General features: G+C 49.0%; 1 protein-coding gene across 9 annotated transcripts in view; it reads right to left on the bottom strand.

Moving 5' to 3' along the window:
- Positions 1-12271, bottom strand: part of LOC147601859 (uncharacterized) — a 74644-nt gene that overhangs the window by 13301 nt on the left and 49072 nt on the right. For 5 of the 9 annotated variants that reach the window (XR_015257899.1, XR_015257897.1, XR_015257896.1 and 2 more), the window contains exons 3-4: positions 11786-11838; positions 5846-5950 (exon numbers count right to left, since the gene is read on the bottom strand). Coding sequence is in view for 2 of the 9 variants with exons in the window: in XM_086742619.1 (XP_086598745.1) it covers positions 5846-5950; positions 11786-11823 (143 nt within the window). In the remaining 7 variants the exon portion in view is untranslated. Of the gene's footprint in view, positions 1-5845; positions 5951-10833; positions 11003-11785; positions 11839-12271 lie in introns of those variants that run through there. The other 4 variants (XR_015257901.1, XR_015257900.1, XM_086742618.1 and 1 more) reach the window with 2 other exon arrangements.

The raw sequence follows: 12271 nt of genomic DNA, 5'->3' as shown, positions 1-12271 counted from the left end.
ACAGCCAGGAGTGCCACGGAGCCTGGGATGGTGGAGGAATGTCCTTCTTGTGGTGCTCACCCAGGGCTGGCCAAGAGCTGCGAGGAAGAGAGTTGGAGTCGGCGGGCCCCTGCTCCATGACCCAGAGCATCTCATCACGGAGAAGATGTGGGCTTTTCCCCATGGTGACCTCCAGGCCTCGCTGACACCCCACAGTACAGCCCGAGGGCCGCAGGAACAGCCAGATGGACACCAGGTCATGGCTTAGGTCCCCAGCGCCATGCTGGGTGGTGGACCAGGATGTCTGTATTTCTCCCACCATCTACATCCCCATCCTCTCTTTCTTCTGAGGCCACGGGACCCCTTGTTGGGGCTGTCATATATCACACAGCCCTAGATCACACAGCCCTAGATCACACAGCAGCTCTGGCAGCGAGCGCCTGAGGCAGAGGAGGGGATGGGACCTTTATCCCCATCACAATAGCCTCATCACTCAGACTACTTAACCCAGCCACATTTGCACTGCTAAATTTGGGAGAGTATGAGAAGCATTCCGGCAGAAGGGGAGGCGGGGGAGGGACAGGCCAAGCTTTTGGCCTCCCTCAACTCCCTGCCAAGCCTCTGTAATCCAAAGCCCATGTCAGGGATGTCACTCCAAGCTGCACAGCCATGGCCCAGACCCAGCAAACCTGGAGATCCAGTGCCTTAACCCCTTTGAGTCAGCATCTGAGCTTGGCTCTTTTAAGAAAAAGACGGAGTCAGGCTTTCTGAGACAGTTCCCACTGAAATAATAGGTTTCCAGGAGGTATGTGGGGGTGGATTTGGGACATCTCCATGCAAGAGAGGAGGCGCTCACCTTCAGATAGCGAAGTCTGAAGACCCTGCCCTGAAAGGATGCAGTGCTCAGCCTGGTAACAGGCCAGCAGCAATCCTTACATTCAAACCGATTTAAGAAGCCACAAATGACTACTTTTGGGTGCAAAACAGATGAACTACTCAGGAAAGACAGCACCAATACCTGCAGGAAGAAGGGCTCACCATCCCTTGCAGCACCTGGAAACCTTGACCTGCCCTGCAGCATGGGTACCTAAAAACATCTGATCACCAGGCTCTGGTTTTGAGACCGTATAAGCAAATTAAACCTCCCTCTCGCTCTTTTTGCTGGTGTCTGCAGGAAGGAAACACAGGTTACGGTGACTTTTCAGTGCCCGTTTTCCATAAACACTGCCAGCACCTGCACCCCTCTGCAGAGGCCCAAAGAAACCTGCCCCTGGAAACCCAACCCGCGAAATGGCTTGGGTGGGGGGAGCTGCTGCCCACAGCCAACAAATAAACACGGTAATTAATCCCAGAGGGTGCCAAATCCAACGGCGCACAAGGTGAGCCAGAAATCTTCCCCGGCGCCCACGCCGAGACGTTCGAGGCAGCTTTTGAGGAATCCAGGCATGAGCCTGGGCAACCGGCCGTGGAGCTACGGCTGCTCTCCAGGGACTGTTCCCAAGTAATTCACATGCACACACACTAAAAAAAAAACCAAAAAAAAAAAAAGGCTTGTTTTCTGTAAAAGTGGGCATCAAACGCTCTGACATCAAGAAGGATGATTAAAGACAGTTGAGTTACAAGGAAAGATTAAAAGAACTAAATATGCCTAACTTGGCTAAGCAATGAGTAAGAGGAGACGTGATAAAAGACTCCAGGCATCTGAACGAAGGGAGTGGCATAGCATTAAAGGACTGAATAAAATATCTTTCTGAGAAATGGATCCATCAACGATCTCCCAAGAGATAAGGTACAAGCCTCATTTTTTAAGCATTTATAAAACCAGTCACTAGAACTGAGGTTTTTGAGGAGAAATCCACATTGCCCTGAAGGGAACACGCACCAAAGCTTTTCGTCTCCAGCACTGCAAACAAAGCGTGCGATGCACAGGTGAGCAAAGGGAACTTAGGAAGCGGCAAGCATTTCATTCTGCCTCACCCAAGAAACAGAGATATGCTTTTTCACTGTAAAATTAAAAAATATATTTTTTTTTTCACTCCTTGTTTTTCATTCAGCAGCCCTAATCCATAATGTTGAGTTAAAAAAAACAAAAAAAAAAACAAAAAAAAACCCAACAAAAAAAAAGGGAAACTAACCACCAGTGCATTCCAAGTGAACAGATCTGGAGGTCTTACGAGTACCCAGCGCACACACGGACAAGGTGACAAAATCCTGGGAAGCATTTCAAAACCTGGCTCTGCTGAGACAGGAGGAGAGCTAAACCTGCTACGCTGGCTTTGCCCCAAAAAGCCACGTATAATGCATGTAACGCACATATCTACCTACTGTGAAGCCAAAGCAGTTGCGGACGGAGAGGTGAACCCAAGGGAAGGAGCCTGACCTGGCCAACAGTATCTACTGAATACAGACACAGGCATGGTGAGGTTTCTGCCAACACTAGTTTATCAGTTCATTTGATGTGCCTGAGGGTTGCAATTAACCCCCAAATGTTCTTTCGGGTACTTCTGCCCTGATATTCTGGATGCAACTCAGCCACGGGGTATGATTTACAAAGCTCAGGAGCATCCCAGACTTGGGTACCTGAGAAACTCCTTCATCCTCAGCAGGGGAAAGCCAAAAGACATTTGTCAATGGTGCGATTTTAAATCACTGTTAAATTCACAGAATGGCCATCCAGCATCAAGAAGGTGGTCCTGTTCCAGCTCCCCTGGCTCCCTTGACCCGATGAGTAGGGCAATCGGATCTAAGAGAAAACTAGCCAGGAAAAAAAAAATAAAAAAAGGTGAATAATTTTCTTCTAATTAATTCCCTAAACCAGTTCAGTGGGGTTCAGGCAAGTACTAGAAATCTTTCCCCTCTTGGCATGAGCGAGATCAGCTGAACTGCAACATGTGACCGCAATCCAAGGCAACCTTTGTTTGCAAGACCAAAAGTGGATCTTTTTAATTTTTTTTTCCCCCTTTCCCACAGCAAACTCTTAATTCTGTGACTGTCTTTCTCCATGGGAACAAGAGATCCACCGTTTACTGACCGGTGAGTTTTACTGCAGAGTTGAAACAGGATGTTCACAGAGGATTTTTTTTTTTTTTTAATAAGTGGAGCATTTTAGCAGCAGTGAATCTTTTTGCTTTATGCTTGTGTGTCTCTTCGGGAGGCTGAAGTATAACACCAGGCTGCCAGATTCACTTTATATATTGAAGAAACATGATTCTACCCAACCTGAAAGGTAGGCCAACATAAAAAGATCTGTTCAAAGTGGAGGAAACTCTGCACTTACAGTTTGGGATGAAAAGGGGAAAATTAAAACATCTAAGAGAGATTATTATGCCTTCTATAAAACCTTCCTCTTCCCATAGAGAATCAGCTGCTTCCATCACTGCAGCATCACTGATGCTGGAGATAACCAGGCTCAGGGTATCATGGTCACAAAGAATCAAAGGCTTGCAGGTTGTAATCAGACAACTCCTTCCCTTCCCTTTGATGTTAATTTTGGGTATCCGCGCTCAGGCCATGACTGCAGTTTTACTCTGCTCTCACGATGCACTCAGACAGACAGACAGCCCTTGCAGGGGGCAGAGCCCCTCTCTGACCCACAACTCATTCTTACACAAACGACTTTGGGGAGCTGAAGAAGGAAATGTAAAATTTTGACTCATGCAACTCCCACTACAGGGAGTAAGGGTTATTTTTTCCCCATTCAGCTACTAATAAGAAACAACTGTCTCCCAAAACACAGACAAGTTTCTACTATTCAGAACACTGGGCTGGGATAACTCATGTATAAAAAAAAAAAAGAGAGACGAGACTGAAAGAACAGCAGATCCCAGTGTAGAGGTGCATCTCCTGCATCACTAGCCCCACGTGCAGTGCTGCAGCGAGGAGCGATGGAGAAAGGTGAGCCCAGGCGTGGTCCATCCACCCCCACCGCGGGTGAGGGAGGGCAGGGAGGAAGCATAACCCGGAAAAACCAGAAAGATGGATCTCCACGGCTCTGCACAGACGGCACGGATGCCCTGGTACCCGGCGGGACCACAGCTCGCTCCTGTGCCATGCAGCCCTGGCACCTCCGCGGAGCGGGCACGGAAACCACTCCGGATCAGGAACAGTCCCTCGGAAAGCCAGGGGTGAGCCGACCGCACCATTAACGACCTATAAAGAAACTCACTTGACCTTACTCCTTTTTTACTTGCAAAGAGCAGCAGAACACGACTCTCGGTGCACAGCTCTGCAGGAAGCAGATGCTGAGCCACTCAGGTGCCCGCCCAGTCTTCTGAGCCCTGCTGCCCCAGCCACAACAGTGATCTCCATATCCCTTCCTTGCTAAAGTAACATAGCAGGGCGCCTTTTGGTGCTTAGGAGAGGCAATTGCCAGCACAATCTTAGACAGCATCTTGCTTTCTAACAAACCAAGCCTTGGGATACCTTCAGAAAAACCTGCTAATGTATTCTGCACGCAGGCAGCAGGGCAACAGGCTCCGAACCCGGCTGGATGGGCAGGCAGGCGGGGGAGCATCTTCTGAGAGACGACAGAAAGAATAAAAAGCAGGAACCAGTGAGGACAGCCCGCTCAGCACCAAGGCACAGAAGACAACCAGCCCCGGTGCCACCTCTCCAGGCTCCCGTGGAGTGAGCCCCGGGAGGGAGGTGTGTGCTGGGAAGCAGCCAGTTTCCCGTGTCCTTCCCGAGGAACACATTTCTCAACCTGACACACGCATTTTGGTACCCAAGTCAATCCCTGCTCTCTCTCAGCGCCTTTGCTGGCAGTCGTTTTCCCTGGGTATTTTCCAAACTCTTACCCAGAGCTACCCATCCTCACTCACACAACAGTAACTGCTTTTTTATTTTTCTTCAAGATCTGAAAAGGTGCAAGAGAGAAATGAGTGGTTTTTGAGTTTCAGGAAGACAGGCACCTCTGCCTGCGTGGGCAGCCGCTCCTTTGCTGCGGCAGAGAGCATGCTCTTCCCCTGTGCACAAAGCTCTCAGAGGGGGAATGGAGGGGGATGTAAGTGCCTGGACCGCTGCTGGCAGCCTGGAAAGAGTTACCGCCCGGCTCGGAGGATTTCTGCCTTCCCAACAAGGCGGCCGGGGTGAAGAATGCAAGTGACGCAGCAGCATCCTGCCGCGAGAGAGGGAAAAAAAAAAAAAACAAAAAACCAAAAAACCAAAAAAAACTTCAAGCTCTTTGGATGAGGTTCAGGATGACTACACTTTTACTGTAAGTGTTTAGTAACTCGGAGTCGTATAATCCTTCTCTGCCCACTTGGGGCCACGACACGCAGATTAGAAGCTGCAAGAAACGCTTCACACACACGCCCAGCTGAATCCCCCGTCTGAGGGAAGACAAAAAACCTTTAACAAATTAAGCCGCGTTTCCCATTTAAGCAGAACCCGTTCGCTATTTATTTAACAATTTTGAAGTGTTATTTTAGCCTTCCTGGTTTGTGTGTGTTGAGAGGCTGTTCCCGGGACAAGCACCAAAGTCGATTAGAGGAACCCGGCAGCCAGAGAGGGAGGGAAAAGCAGAGACGGAGAGCGGAGGAAGGTGCCAGGGCAAGGCCTCACCGCGGTGACGGCCAGCAGCAGACCCCAGCTGTGCGGCTGGAGAGAGGCAAGCAGAAAATTGGGGACAGCAAGGAGGAGAGGGAGCTGGGACGGAGAGCAGCGCCCGGTCCATCACCATTCGGCAGTTGCTGGCAGAGGCTCCCCACTTTCAGCACACTGATTCCTTACACCTAGCAAGCGTGCTGGGAGATGAGCAGGCGAAAGCAAAGGCGTGCGCAAGCATCCATCCCAGGAGGATGGCACAGCGCTCTCCACAGCAGGGATGCCCCATGCAGGTACCACCCAGGCGAGGCGCTGAACCCACCTGAGACACCTTCGCAGGAGAAATGACCAGAGGATGGATGATCCAGCTGGGTACAAACGCTGTTTGGTATCCACCTGCTCAGCATGCCCTGCAGCACCAACAGCCCTGGGACAAACACATGGAGGGAAGAACGAAGACATTGAACATCTCCAGGCAGAGTCTCACTCCAAGGACCTCCATTCTATTCCTCCTGCCAGCTCTATGTCATCAGGTCAGCCTCTGGGAAAGATTTTTGGAGCAGGCGAACAGAGGCGAGACAGATGGTGGCCAAGCAGGACGGATGCTGCCCCCAGACGTGCAGCTTCCCTGCCTGGATCAGGGGAAATCTGCCTGGTACCTGCTGACAGGAGCTGTGAAACGTCTGATCACAGCCAGCCTCCACACTTCCAAAGAGAACTTTTTATCAATTAATATCAGAATCCCTTTTTCACCCCTATCAAAGCACAAAACGCTGCTTTAACCACCAATTTCCCCTGAAGAGCTCGAGGATTACTCAGCTGCAGCAGCTGCAAACACGGGTGCTTCCTCAGGCTCATGTGCCCCATCATCACCGCTACCGTCGGCCCGGGGCTGGCAGGCAGCAAAATGGTAACAGCAAAACTTTAACGGCTCTTCTCCATCCGCAGAGCAGGTGGAGGGCGATGGGGAGAGGGAAACCTGGGGATGCACTCGCCCCAGCTCCTCTCCTCCAACACATCCTCCTGCCCACCAGACGTGGGTGGGTGGATGGATGGATGCAGGCATGGGGTCTTCCCTGGACCAAACACGAGCAGACTCTTCCATGCAGCTTTTTATCAAGCCCAAGCAGAGAGAGGAAGAGTGTACAGGTCAGCGGGAGCCCTGCTAAAACATGCTGATAATAATGATTATGGGTTGGAAATCTACAGAAGGAAGGGGGCAAAATACAGGGAGCACTAGAGAGCAGCCAAAACACACCAACGGTGAGAGGAGCCAGCGATAACCCCAACATGTGCAAGAGCTGGGCAAAAGGGCCACATGTGGCCAGAGATTCTGGCAGACATAGCCACCAGGAATACCCTCATGGACTCATTACCAGAAGCACAGCAGCGTGCTGAGGTGTCACCACCCTGTCCTCCAGAGACTTCCCCAGGCGAGGTCCCCATGCGAGCACCGTGAGCAGGACCCGCACCCGTGTCAGGCAGAGCAGAATTTGGCACAGACCTGGAGTTCACCCTCAGTGCTCAAGGCTCTCCCTGCCCCTTCTGAGCATTTCAGGAAACAAAGACCTTCAGCATTGCCCAAACCACCCATTGCGTTTTGCTGGAGATGGGTTTTCCACATGCCCAAAGACATGTCCCCAAGATGCCACCACGACCTGACTGACCATACTGAGGAGCTCTGAAGCACCGCTACCAGCAGTCCTGCCATGCCAGCCCTGCCACACACTCCCCATCCAGCAAGCTTCACTTGGAGGTCACTCCTTCTGATATCATGTGGTGCATAGGAACTGCCTGGGGATTTGACATCTTCTCAGTGTAAGCCCCAGCCTGTTAGCCTTGAAAAGGCAATAAATAGCAAATTGCTTCTTTTTTTCTTCACTGTCTCTGTACCCTTTTTATGACAAATTACCATGCTGCTTTTATTTTTTAAGCAATCTAGATCAACACAAGTCAGATTCAGCAGCAGCATGTCACAAGCAAGCACAGCAAGCATTTATAACGAGTCTATAATTTTTTTTTGGTGAATTTTAGCATCAATATAGCTAGAACTGAAGCCTAAATCCTCCTGGCAAGGCTGACATCTGCATCCTCCAAGACAGCAGGTGCAGACACTGTGCAGGATGCAGCAAGGGAAGGGAACCCTGCAAACCGTAGGGGAAAGCTCTGAGCCTACAAAAAAAAAATAGATCAGATGTAGCCAGCAGGTCTGCCTATCTACGATCTTCCTCTTCAAGGCACTTTTACATCCTCCTGTGATTTTAAAACCCAGCACACACTGTTTCAGCTTTGATGCGACGCATTCTTATTATCAACCAACCAACACCAGAATATCCTTTCTTCTCGCAATAAAACCCCTCTTTTCCCTGGGGGGTACAGCTGGTAGGGCAGAACAGACCAGGCATTTAATCGTAAGTATCAGCTTGAATCATCTAGGACCGCATCCAGAGCATTCCCACCGGCTGCAAACGCCAGCCGAGCAGCATCACCGTCAGACGGCAGAGGCAGTATCTGCAAAGAAGGAAACCATCCCCTTGCATCACAGCACGGAGTGACGAATTAGTGGTCAACCAAACTACTCCCAAGAGCCGAGAAACCAAGTGCAAAGCAGTAACGTTGGAAATCTGGACTCAGAACAGGAGGAGGTGTTGGGACACTTGGCCTCGGCAAGACTGATGGGGAAGGAGGCCACGCCAAAATCTGAGTGCAAGGGTTGTAGAAACACTGGGCCAGAAGAGACTTCAAAGAGCTACCCAGCCCCGAGCCCTCTCTCGGCTTGTTTGTCTTCGTGCCGCTCTCCAAGGCAACACCGGCACAGCTCTGCCAAGAAGGAAGCAGGACTCGGCCACAGTTCCCAGCGACGAGCACCGCTCGCCCCACCATCCGGGAAGGGCTGCTGCGCAGCTAACAAAGCCGTTTCTAACACTTTTTTGGGCCAGCTCCAGCATCACTCATTCTCCTTCACCACCATCACCAGGAGCTGGAACCTATGCTTTGAGAAATGCCAGCCTACCCTGCTGCTACCAGGCTTGATGGAGATGATGCACTGGAAGGCAGCATCCAGAGAAGCACTTCCCTGTCTGCAATTTTCTTCTAGTTCTGTCCTCAGAGAGACATCAGGTGCTGCACTCCTCACACCACCTTCCTGGATGTCTCAAATCTGTGATATTCCCTTCAAGTCTCAACTCCGTTGTGATAGGACAAGGGGTAATGGTTTTAAAATAGAAGGAGACAGATTCAAACATGATAGAAGAAAAAAATAATTATGATGAAGGTGGTGGGACACTGGCATAGGTTGCCCAGAGGGGTGGTTGATGCCCCAGCCCTAGAAACATTCAAGGCCAGGTTGGACGGGGCTCTGAGGATCCTGATCTGGTTGGAGACATACCTGCTCCTTGCAGGAGGGTTGGACTAGATGGCCTTTAAAGGTCCCTTCCAACCCTAATGATTCTATGATCCTACCAGGTGCTCAAACACCTCTCCTCTCCCTGCCGTCCTTCCTTCCTCCTGCATGCCATCTGTTGTCCAGGCAAAACCATGTAGCCATACTTTAAAATAATCTTGGGGACACCTTTCAGCTTTTCCTATACTAGAAAAGTTCCTTGTCCCAGCTCATAGTGTGGACACGCAGGGTGCGACTCCACAACTCACGGCATGACGAGCTGCAGTATAATCATCAGCATCTTCCCAAGCGGCCTGCTTGCATATTAAAAACACAGAGGCTGAGACTGGATGCTGTATTTCAAGCGAGGTTTTATATGACAATCGAGATTGAATTATGACCTCTGCCATTCTTCTGAGGGCTATTCAAGATCTGCCTTTCTTGTAACACCATCTGACTGTCAATTCACACACAACCAGCTTGTGATCCACTCCAGCTCCCGGATCCTCTTCTGCAGTTAACCTGCTATTGCTCATTTTGGGTATGTGCATTCCAAGAGCATTGCTTTGTACTTGTCTTTACTGCATTTATTTTTTGTCTTCAAACCACCCCTGCAGCTCATTAAGACACCTGTAAGAGAAGATGCTATCACCTAAAGCACCTGCAATGCCTCTGGTTGCATTTCACCTCCTGTATCCTCTGCAGTCTACCATCTAATCTGCTACTGACCCTCAAAATGTCTTCCTGATCCAACAGCAAACCATTTATTTTAGCTTCTTAAGTACCCACTTATGATGATTTCACCTTCAGTACATTTTCCGAGTTTGTTTACCGAGCTGTCAGGCTTTTCCCAAGAACCACTCAACAGCTTTCGGCACTTTTTTTTGGTTAAGTCACTAAAATACCAGACTTGGTATGAGTTTGCTTAGTAGTTCTGCAAGCCTTCCATCCTTCAGGAAAACTTGCTGCAACCAGGAGGTGTGCCAGTTAAGAGCTGGCAACTCAGAAGATATGAGTTCTGCAGTTATTTGAAATTTTCTTCAAAGCCAGATCAAGCAGATCATCCACTCCATATTCAGGATCAGCGTCTCCGTTTTTCTTCAAGTCTCACCTACTCAGCTGTCTCTCCGTTGCGATTTCCCTTGGCTGAGCTGGGACTCCAGGGCTGCAAGAGCTTACAAAGAAAAGCTCACACCCAAAGGGTTAAGAGTTGTTTTTTCATGATCTTTAAATCATAAATATGATTTCCACTTAAAAAGGGAACACTTCATTTAAAAGACACAGTGGCTCTGAAGGGTAATGCAAGGCTTTGAAGGAATTTTTTTTAAAAAAGGAAGCAAGGGGAGAAAGCAGAATAAGACTTCCAGCAAGTTTTCCAAAGGAAATGAGTAACCACTTGTTATTAAATGATAAATCACAGTCCTTGGGAAGTGGCATTGTCTGTGGTCTATTTTTAATGAAAAAACACCCCTGTCACTGGCATGAGGGCTGAACATGCTGACGGGACGCGTCTGCGGACAGGGGTAGCGTTCACCAGGAGCCATCGTCTCATTCCTGCCATTCCCATCACTTACCAGCAATCCAAACAGCATGAAAAGAAAGTGACTTTGGGGAAAAAAGAATGCACCCAGGACAACACACAATGGCTACTGTTTTCTATGGAGGGAGGACAGGAGGAAACACTAGAGACCAGGAGGAGGAACCAGATCCTAAGCACCCTGCACCAAGCCCAACCAAGCATTGCTGAGCCTGAGCCACAGGGTTCAGCTGCAGACCCACATCCCCCGCGCAGTCAGGTCAACTCCCAACCCAAAAACCACATGCGCATCCCCCAAACTTTCCAAGCTGCACCAGGAATGAGCAGGAATCTATGACCAGCTCACTGAAATATAATGTATTATACCTAATTTTGCTGTAATGGTGACCGAGCTCCAGCACAGGTTGCCCAGGGAGGTTGTGGAGTCTCCATCCCTGGAGATAGTCCAAAACCACTTGGACGTGGTCCTGGGCAACTGCTTGTAGGTGGCCCTGCTTGGGCTGGGAGGTTGGACCAGATGACCTCCACAGGTCCCTTCCAGCTTCTACCATTCTGTGATTCTGTAATTGCAAAGACATATTGCACTGAAATCCTGCATATTAACTTCGCTTTCACTGACGTGGTGCAAAAAGACTGTAATTATTCAATTTCTCAACTATTTCTGACATTCTTTCCATAGATGAGGTTTAAGCCTTTTTTTGCCCTTCCTTTTAATAAGAATGCAACCTCACAGTTTGCAGAAGATTATATAACACACACACACATCACTCATCCAAAACAGCATCTGAAAGCATTTGTTTGATGATTTTTTTTTTTCCCTTCCCCCCCCATAAAGCACCACCCTGCTGGTCTCATTCATTGTGTGGCATTTTGCAACGAAGCGTAAAAACGGTATTAATCATAGCTCTGAAAAAAACACAAACTCCTTCTCTGAGGTTGGAAGTAACCATTTGGAAGGAAAACTTCCAGGAGCCAGAGAGACTGACAGGGCTGGAGACTGAAGTCCTTCTTTTCAAAGGCCAAGTGTATCCCAATATATCCCTTGGACAGCTGCCCTGAGCCAAAGTTATAATACTTTATTCTTCAGTTCAAGTAGCAAGGAGATTTGGTACAAAATCAGGACAAACACCCAAAGTGAATGGGGAGGTTCAGTGAGCAAACATGTTGTAAATCTAAATGGAGGGTTGAGCTCCAGCTCCAGCTTTGGTGAGGACTGACGACTGAAGCCTCTGCTGTCTCTCACTTCCAGGATGCTGCAGGGATTGGGACCAAAACGACCAGGTAAGGGCACCCATCCCTCACAGGCAGCACCCAAGCATCCCAGTCCAAGCGCAGGCATTCACCCGTGGCAGAGTGCTGCTTCAGCAACAGTCAGGAACATGGCAATCTGCAAAGGCTGTGCCAAAAAATAAAAATCATTATCATCTTTATGTTTTCTGGCCAAACACCATTGGAGAAAATTACCTTCCACATAAATCAAGCTCTTTGTCCACCTCCACAGATTTAGTGCTTCTCACGGACACAAGGAGAGGCTTCTGTCAAAGATGGAGTCGGGAAAAACCATGAGGCTCTTTGCTATGTTAGATGCTCTAGCAGAGACTTGCCAAAGGCTTTGGAATCCCTCCGCTTCAGAGATAAAATATTAATAATTTAGATCTCTCCTTTTAAATTAGGAAGGGCACTAAAAGAAACTATTGAAAGAGAAAAACCATCAAGCCCACCATTGCATCCAACTCAAACACTGACATTTTCTCTCAAACCCCAACAGTGGTTTCAATGAGCTGACAAACGAGGATTTTACCTTTTTCTTACTCACCCTTCCCTAACAT

Source organism: Chlamydotis macqueenii, chromosome 2 (assembly GCF_036417535.1).
Source record: "Chlamydotis macqueenii isolate bChlMac1 chromosome 2, bChlMac1.mat, whole genome shotgun sequence".
In the NCBI taxonomy this organism is placed as follows: Eukaryota; Metazoa; Chordata; class Aves; order Otidiformes; family Otididae; genus Chlamydotis; species Chlamydotis macqueenii.
This window is presented reverse-complemented; position numbering and strand designations above follow the sequence as displayed.